This window comes from Argentina silus, assembly GCF_951799395.1.
Source record: "Argentina silus genome assembly, chromosome: 8".
In the NCBI taxonomy this organism is placed as follows: domain Eukaryota; kingdom Metazoa; phylum Chordata; class Actinopteri; order Argentiniformes; family Argentinidae; genus Argentina; species Argentina silus.
The window spans coordinates 15929050-15939049 of NC_139662.1; the positions used below are offsets into that span (position 1 = coordinate 15929050).

Consider the following 10000-nt stretch of genomic DNA (forward strand, 5'->3'; position numbering starts at 1 on the left):
CGTCTGCATTTCTGCATTATAATTATACGAGTAACCTCTCTAGATAATGTTTGGATCATTGAATTGCCGTTATACAAAGGCCACGGCTGCACTACATGTATATTATTGCATGTGACAAATTATTACATATTGTATGACGTACTCATGTGTCTTTGAGAGGTACTCAGAGGCTCTATGCAGCACATCCTCGTTTTCAGTGAGGACAAAACAAGGAAATTATATAAACCCGGGGTCAGTTGCACAAAAGTAATTTAAGTAATTTGTAATCTCTGCCGACAACAAAGCCACAAAACCATATTAGAGTAGCAATTGTACAGTTTTGCAGGTCAATGTCCTGTGTGTGAACAAACAAAATGGGTTAAAAAGAGAGATATGGGTAGCTTTCGCTACAAATATTTAGGGAAACTGACCCCAGGTGAATGGAATTTAACCAGGCATGAACACATGACACGAGAACATGCATGTACACACACGGACACTTACACGCTTGTAAACGGTGTGTAGAAAATGCCATCTCTTGATTGGCTGGACCAAACATGAAACATTCAGCTTTAACATTCTCCCATTCTCCCATTCTCCCATTCTCCCACACATCTGAGATGACTATTGATTGGAGCATCTCTCTCTCATATCAGCATGTAATTGTTCCTGCTCTGAAGCTGTCATGCCTTGTTTGAGGGTTAATATAGGGGTTGTGTGTTTGTTCCATAAGTCTGCCTATGCATGTGTGGGTGTGTCTGGTTGTGCGTGCGTGCATGTGTGTGTGCACGTCTGCCTGTGTGTGTGTGTGTGTGTGTGCGTGTGTGTGTCTGCCTGTGCATGTGTGGGTGTATGTCTGCCTGTGTGCGTGCGTGTGTGCGTGCGTGAACTCAGGGTTAATAAAGCTATTCAATGCCATGTATATGGTCTAACCAATACTGAAGGGCTAGATCAATACTGTCATAAGGTTCTCTACACACTGACCAGTCAACAGCCCCAGACTCACACAGACTTGTCTTCACCACACTGGTCAACTACAAAGGCTTATTCAACTAATAGAACAACAAAGGATGATGCTTGAAAATGTCTCTGCAATGTTGGTTCATTGATTGCTGCCACATTCATTATGATTCACATCGTTCCTTCAAGAATGGTCAGGATGGGTAGAACAAAGCAATGACAGGGAGAGGGAGAGAAGGGTGAGACTGTAACAAAGGAGAGGAGAGATAAAGAACAAGTGAGGAGAGCAGGATGAAAAGAGAGTGGTCTAAGAGGTTAAAGGTCACACAGATGAAGAGGACACAAGAGTCATACACCTTAGAGCAGTGTTTTTCAACCTTTTTTTAGCCACGGCACATTTTTTACATTGAAAGAATCTTGCGGCACACCACCAACCAAAAATGTTACAAAATGACACTCTGTAGCCTGATACAATAATATCCGTAGACTCATCAAGTTGCAACGCAAATTTTCTACTGATGCGTATCTTTCCCAAAACATGACTTTCGATATCTGTAGACATGTCATCAATACGCCTGGCAATTGTGTTATCTGAGAGCGGGACTTTAGCTATGTCTTTAACCGCGTCAGGGCCGAGCATCTCGTTGACAATGGCTTTGCAGGCAGGTAGTATTAATGTCTCTGCCACAGAGTGGGACTTTTTTGATTTAGCTACGAGTTCAGCAACTAGGTAACTAGCTTTGAGGGCTTTCTCATTTACCTTTGTGGTTTTTCCTCATAAAAGTTGCCTGTTTCTCTGTGTTTTCACGCAGGCGAACAAAATAGTCCATCGGTTTGTTTTGAAGCGACGGGTGTTTCGTTTGGAGATGGCGTTTAAACTTGCTTGGCACCATGGCGCTGTTGGACAGCTTCTCTCCACACACCAAGCATAATGGAGTCGATGTCGTCTCATCCCCGGTGAAAGTAAATCCGAACGAAAGATAGCTTTCGCTGTATTGCCTCAAGCTCACCGTCTTTGCTTTCTTTTTACCACCACTCATACTAGGGCCTTTACCTGGGTCAGAATCTTGTCCAGGGCCCAGTTCGGAGTTTGCATTTTTCCTTTTTAAAAACGTCGCCATCACTGTCACCACGACCTGTCGCATGCGTCACTAATTCTCTTGTCTCTAAGAAGGAACGAGGCAATTACCTACCTGCTGCCACCCGGACGAATATTACATTACTCTGCCAGTCACTATATTACAGCACAGACACTCGACAATGGCATATTATTTGCAGATAATTATTAATAAATGTTAATAAAAAAAAAGTGAAATTGGATAATTTCTCACGGCACACCCAACGATCTCTCACGGCACACTAGTGTGCCGCGGCACAGCGGTTGGGAAACGCTGCCTTAGAGAGCCCCTCTCTGGAGTACACACACACACACAGACACACACACAGACACACTCTGGAGTACACACTGGAGTATACAACAGGCTCTCAATAAGGATTCTTGTTCCGTCAGTGACACCTCCATCCACCAATGTAACTATGGGGAGTCACAGTAACAGTCCTCTGTAACTATGGGGAGTCACAGTAACAGTCCTCTGTAACTATGGGGAGTCACAGTAACAGGCACTGTAACTGTGGTAATACACCCATCCACTGTAACTATGGGGAGTCACAGTAACAGGCACTGTAACTATGGTAATACACCCATCCTCTGTAACTATGGGGAGTCACAGTAACAGGCACTGTAACTGTGGTAATACACCCATCCACTGTAACTATGGGGAGTCACAGTAACAGGCACTGTAACTGTGGTAATACACCCATCCACTGTAACTATGGGGAGTCACGGAAACACACCTCAGTTAGCCTCATGTAGAACCGTTTCGTACGCACTAGAAAAACCCCAAAACGCCAGTTTTCACGCAAAAGTCAGCATTTAAAAAACTTGGTTTTGCATTTAGAAAACAAAGTTTGGGTTGGTGAGAGGCGCTACATGAATAAAATATTTTCCTCATACTTATTATTCTGATTATGTGGCGGTAGAAATTGGAGGACGGACTCGTGTGTTTGATACCATTCCTAATTCCGTTCCATGCATTACAATGAGCCCGTCCTCCGATTCTTACCTCCACCAGGCTCCCCCGGTAAGACGTGGGGATTACACATTGTAGATTGATGCCTCCGTCATGACTAATGTAAGGCGTGGATATCATATAACATATTACACACTGGAGAATGGTTTACTGTTTCTCAATTTATGAGTTTAATTAAACGTCGGAGCAGCATGACCAACATACAGTAGCATCAATCAGCCGAGCGAGCACCTTGAACCTGATACAAACACACACCAATCTCTAGCTATCTCATCGTTATTCATATTAGCCTCTGCATGTAATTAGAATCACACATGTCTGAGTAATTTGTCTAGGTTTGATTGATTGTGATCTCCATGTGGAAAAGACAGGTCTTCTAAAGGGTACATCCGCATCCCCCCTCAACTCTCACTATACTGCCGCTACTCACTGTCCTTTAATGGCTGCCATGAACCGTTGGTTGAAGAGGGAAAGCTCCGCTGTCCGTCTTCCTCCACAAGTGGCTTCGTAAATGTATTTAATTTTACTGTCTATTTCGGACGGACACTGAAAATTAGCGCAAGCTAATGTGTTATGGTGCAATGGATTTGGCTGGGTGAAATGTCAATATGCCAGTGTTATCGCATCTGTCTCAAATAAACGTTTGATCACCAAGGCTCGAGTCTGGCCTCAGCCAATCGTTCACAGAACAACAAACAGACAGAGAGGGAGGTGAGAAGGTAATGAAGCATACTTCATGAGCTGTAACCGAAAAACAACGGGAAAGTTTGAGGTCAGGGAGCAAGTGTGGGGGAACAAGAATTGTTAGCATTGTTAAGTATCTTGCTAGCTGGATCGAATCCTCCCTTAGCTAGCCAGAGAAAGTTGAACAACATTAGCTAATTTAGCTGATCAAATAATTGAGTTTGTGGTATGAAAATTAGCTGGCTAACAAAGTCAGACAGCTAGCTAACAACAACATCAGAGGAGCTGACGTTAGTAGCTGGAGGAACCAATTACTATCTATGAACTAATGTTTTCCCTATATGTGGTTAATTTTCAGAATGAGAGAATTAGGTGAAAGTCAGGCGTTGCTTGTTAAACAAGTGGATTCAGGGAAGTGCCTGAATTCACCAGTGCCTCCAGTCCTCTCCCTTTGTCAAACAAATCGTAGATTGTTCCTCTAATGCAAATGATACAGCACTTGATTAAATGCTCAGTCTTTGATTAATTATTTTAGCCTGTGAATTGGACCAGAGCAATTGCCCCTCTGCAAAGTCGTCTTTAGTTTTGCAGCTAATTCCTTCATTCTAGGGTAAGAACTTTCTATACCCTAATCCTTCAAGTCACCAGAAATTAGCATTTAAAAGCGTTTTTTTAATTTTCATAATTATCTTTCCGGGGGGCCATGCCCCCGGACCCCCCTAGCAAGTCTGTTTCCCCAGCTCACGTATTCTTCTCACCTTTTCCAGCCTTAATCAGTTTGCATCCCTGACACACACACACACACACACACACACACACAGAAGCACACACACGCTATCTAAATACATTAAACTTGACTCCATAATTTCACCGTAAAACTTGTCTCTCCTCTCTTCACCTCTCTTCACTTCCCTCCCTCCCTCTGTCCCTCCCTCCCTCTGTCCCTCCCTCCCTCTGCTGGCAGCTGTGATGAGGGCCTGTGTTCCCGAAGGTACCTGATAGATCATCAGGTTAACGAGAACACAGACAGACAGGTGTTCATTTCACAGAGCGCAACTGCTACGGAACCACATGTACCACCTGTATACGGGCCACTGAGTTTGTTTGTGTGTGTGTGTCTGTCTGTGTGTGTGTGTGTGTGGGTGTCAGAGAGATGAATTCCAATCTTTGATGAACTGCAGGGAGGAACAGATCCCAACGCAGTGTTGACATAATGAAACATGAATGTTATTAACGTGTCTCCAGTCAACCAGACAGAGACACAGGTATACCAACCACCCGGGGGGGCTAATGTGACATGACACAGGCGGGAGGATGGGGGGAGTGGCAGTGATATTATTCAGGAAAATTACTCTCCAGTAATGGTTTGGAGAAGGGGCATTAAGAATATATGTGTGTGTGTGTGCGTGTGTGCATGCATGCGTGTGTGTGTGTGTGTGTGTGTGTGTGTGTGTGTGTGTGTGTGTGTGTGTGTATGTAGGGGGGTGAAATGGAGATGTATTTTCTGCACTGAAGCACATTCAATCAGATTGATGAGGCCTATAGCACCACAGCACAGATGAAAGAAAAACTAGCGGGTCTATTGTGTTTGTGTGTGTGTGTGTGTGTGTGTGTGTGTGTGTGTGTGTGTGTGTGTGTGTGTGTGTGTGTGTGTGTGTGTGTGTGTGTTAATCATCAATACTATTGGAGCTGCAGTGGCGAGCCTGCTTGAGCCCAGTCCTTTTCATTTATAGATTTACATTAAATATAATTTATGGGACAGGAAGGGGGATCCAAATAGATTTGAAAAAATATATATAAATATATGTTTTTCAAATGAATCGTAAAAAGCAAAAAAGCTCAAAATAAGTCATTTTAAAAAAACTAGCAGAACACACACTTGGGGTTAATCCCAGAGACAAATAATGATGATGTCAGATTCAGACTCATATGAAAGTACTGTAGTTCCTCTGAGGATGTTGTCTAATGAAGTCTTCTAAATGTCAGACCTAATGCACAGAAGTCACACGCGTATGGTATATGTGGTTATAAGACTAAACACATTTATTCAATGTTGTTGATGGAAGTGCATCTTGAAATAACCATGCAGACAAGAACAGGAAAACACACAGAGTGTGTTGACGCCCACACCCCACCCCCATAATTCTAGCCCTGGCCTACACCAATCAAAAGCTTTTAAATCCATGACGGGATTGAGCAAGTGCACACTTAGCAGAGAAAGGCAGTGCATTTTTACATTTACATTTTTGCCATTTAGCAGACATTTTTATCCAAAGCCATTTACAACATTTGTACATTTGTCTAAAGTAAGTGAATCATCTGAACATCAGTCATCATAAGAAAAAAAAGTCAGAGGCAAAAATCGAACTCGAACCTTAATTAATCCTCTCAAGAACATATGCCGCCTGACCCTCTCCAGCATGTAAACCGACCCCTGACCTCTCCAACATGTATAACGACCCCTGACCCTCTCCAGCATTTAAACCGACCCCTGACCCCTAACCAACTTGTAAACTGACACCTAACGCTCCAGCATGTAAACCGACCTCTGACCTCTCCTATATGACCCTTGACCCTCTCCAGCATGTAAACCAACCCCTGACCCTCATCTATATGACCCCTAACCCTCTCCAGCAGGTAAACCGACCCCTGACCCTCTCTAGAATGTAAACCGACCCCTGACCCTCTCCTAGATGACCCCAACCCAGTCCTTCACTCCGGGGGGTCCTTCCTGGACCTGGATCAATAACGCTCATCTGAGGGCGAAATATGATATGAAATATGAAACATCTCATTCAGACCACACTCACGCTGCAGGCAGGGGGAATCGATAGAGGAACTGAAGGAGATGCACTTTCGCTTTGACTGGACTTTCTATAGATGTGTTGTTTGGGTCTGTGAAGACTCCGCTGGGACTGGGTCTTTGCTGCTTTATTTAGACATGGGGATGGTGGTGGGGGGGGGCAGGGAGAGGACGGTGGGGGGTTTCATGAGTTAATGATTCATGTGCCCTTGGAGCCATTGAGAGAGTGAAATGTCATGTGGACATTTAGGAGGCGTTCATACAAAGACACATCAGTTAGTTTCCGTCAGTCCCCACTGACACTGGCCCAGAGTAGGAGGAGATGACTACACTCTCTCTCTCTCTCTCTCTCTCCTCTCCCCTCTCTCTCTCTCTCTCTCTCTCTCTCTCTCTCCTCTCTCTCTCTCTCTCTCTCTCCTCTCCCCTCTCTCTCTCTCTCTCTCTCTCTCTCTCTCTCTCTCTCTCCTCTCCTCTCTCTCTCTCTTCTCTCTCTCCCCCTCCCCTCCCTTCCCTCTCTCTCTCTTCCCCCCTCTCTGTACTCTCATCTCTATCTCAACTCCTTAACTCTCATCTCCCACTCTCTACCTCCATCTCTCATCTCTCTCTCTCTCTCTCTCCCCCTCTCTCATCCACATATAGACAGTGGAGCTTATTAATAATCATGTTTCCTGGCATTTAAGAGGGAACGCTGAAGAGCACACTCTCCTGTCACTGGCCTTTGTGTGTGCATTTGTTGCATGAATTTATAATTTCTTTTTTTCTTTTTATTTATACTTTATTTCACCAGAGAAGTCCCACTGAGATTGAGATCTCTCTTATGACGGAACATAATGAAGTCTAATGTGAAATGGCAGTCGGAGAAAAAATAATAAATAAAACTGTGTAAGCATCCTATTTTGTAGTTATAAATACAGTATGCTACAACTGGACAAGTGCACCATGCTCATATTGTAATAGGGGTTTCTCATGGGTTTCTCACTGTTCAAAACAAGCCTTTAAACAAGTTAATGAATATTAGCTCACAAACATGGCCAGTGGAGATGCAGATATGAGCTACAAGCCTTAAGTAATCCATCCGTTAAAATTGCTCAACGATGCCCCCCCCCCCCCCCACACACACACACACACACACACACTCACACACAGAAACAGACACACACACACACAAGCAAATGGACAGAGAACTTCTCAGTTTGAAGACGGTGACTCAGCGTGTCAATAACGATCAGCAGCTCCCATCCGTCAACATGAAGACATCTACAACTACTGAGGCTGGGTCACACCACCTATCTGTCTCACTGAGCGCTGAGGCTAATGGACTAATACAGCTTTATTATGTTCCCCATTGGGCGCAATTAGTTAGCTCATTTCAGGGCAACAGTGGATAGGGTGGGAGGGGGAAGGGGAGGGGGGGGGGGAATGTTGGTGGCACTGCACCCCCTAAAAGTGAAAGGCCATTGAAGGAGATGAGTCAGATGAATGTTTGAAACCACTCTGTAACCACTCCATTATCTCACCCTGAAGCCCCCGAGCCGCACCAGTCCAACAGTGACCCCAGCGATGCAGCAGAGAGATGTGAGACAAACAGAACTAATGAAACGGATTAAAAACACAACTTGTGCTGATGAGCCTGTGGTGAGTGGCTGCCTGAAACGGCCATATGGGGTGGGATGGAGGGAGGGAGGGAGGGAGGGAGGGAGGGAGAGGGGGAGAGAGGAAGGGGGAGGGAGAGGACAAAAGAGGAGGGGGGGTGAGCGAGGAAGGGAGGGAGAGACGAGGAGAAAGAGAGAGCAAGAGGGGAGGCAGAGAATGGAGAGAGAGAGGTGGAGAAGGAGAAAGAGTGAGAGAGAGAGGTGGAGAGATAGAAAAACAGAGGGAGAGAGAGAGAGAGGAGAGAAAGGGAGAAAAAGTTGTCTCAGTACACTGGTCACAGCAGCAACCTACCTCTCTCTCCCACCCTCCCTCCCTCCCTCCCAACACCAAACAGCGGAGACATTTAAAGGTTGTTGTTGTTGTCCTAAGGCAACGCTGTCACAACACTGTCACCTACTCTTTCTCTCCTGTGAGTGACAGGCAGAGTTGTTTTTCTGCTGGTTTGGGCTTCCAGCTTTCCTGTTAACCTCCACATGCCACGACTGTGTGTGTATGTGTATGTGTATGTGTATGTGTATGTGTATGTGTATGTGTGTGTGGATCTAGCTATCTCTGAGGGCTATTTCATGGAAACCTCTACATGTCAGTGAAGTGGTGATATGCATCAAATACTCTCACACACTCTCTCTTTCCCTCTCTCCCCCCCCCCCCCTCTCTCTCTTATTTCCTGGATGAGTCGCAAATTATTAATGTTCCCAATATTAAAACATCACATTTCTCTCTTTAACCGTTAATCAAAGGCCGTGTCTATTTTCGGTAGTATGCGAGGTAAATGGAGAACACAACAATTGAACATCTCTGAATGGCTGTGCGTCACCGCTCAAGGTTCCGCTTGCACCACGCCTCCCTCTGCGCCACGGATAAAAGCACCGCAACTTTCTCCTTCAGCTCAAACCACCGCTCTCCTTCTCCATCTCCATCTCCCTCCCTCCCTCCCTCCCTCCCTCACCGCCTTTACGCGCGGACTCTGATCTCCCCTGTGAATGTGTTTTATCAACAACATTACATACACCTGCAGAATTTCCGCACACATATTTCTTTTAGAGTTCGGCCCTCACAGTTCACGACTATGGATATCAACGTCACACTGATAGGGCGTAAGTTTTTAAACTTACGCGCGTTGGCTCAGGAATTCTGGCTCAGCAACAACTCGGACTCGATCGTTGACAACATCACAGAGGAGCTCGTGGTACCGGACGAGGAGGATTTGAACGTTAACACCGACACCTACTCCAAAGTCCTGGTGACGGTGATCTACGTCGCGCTGTTCGTGATCGGTTGCTTTGGGAACACCGTCACCCTGTACACCCTGCTCACCAAGAAGTCCCTCCAGAACCTGCAGAGCACCGTGCACTACCACCTGGCCAGCCTGGCCGTGTCCGACCTCCTCATTCTGCTCCTCTGCATGCCCATCGAGCTCTACAACTTCATCTGGGTCCACTACCCATGGGCGTTCGGGGACGCGGTGTGTAAAGGGTACTATTTTCTCCGCGACGGCTGCGCGTACGCCACCGCATTCAACATCGCCAGTCTGAGCGTCGAGCGGTACATGGCAATCTGCCACCCGTTCAAGGCCAAGAGCATCATGTCGCGTAGCCGCACCAAGAAGCTCATCAGCGGCATGTGGCTGGCGTCCTTCCTGCTGGCCACGCCGATGCTGCTCACCATGGGCCAGACTCGGGACAAAGGACACAAGATCTGCACCTCTACGGTGTCCGCTATCACTCTCAAAACCGTGCTCCAGGTGGGTTAAAAACTCCTCTCCATCTCCCTCTGTCTGTTTCTCCCCCCCACCCCACCCCTCTCTCTCCCTACTTCTCTCTCCTGAATG

At 46.0% G+C, this 10000-nt stretch overlaps 1 protein-coding gene across 1 annotated transcript in view; it reads left to right on the forward strand.

Moving 5' to 3' along the window:
- Nucleotides 1-9238: 9238 nt before the first annotated feature.
- Nucleotides 9239-10000, forward strand: part of ntsr1 (neurotensin receptor 1 (high affinity)) — a gene marked incomplete at its 5' end in the record, with an annotated part of 23495 nt that continues 22733 nt past the window's right edge. The window contains one exon of the mRNA XM_083675756.1: nucleotides 9239-9913. Within this exon, the coding sequence (XP_083531882.1) occupies nucleotides 9239-9913 (675 nt within the window). The remainder of the gene's footprint in view (nucleotides 9914-10000) is intronic.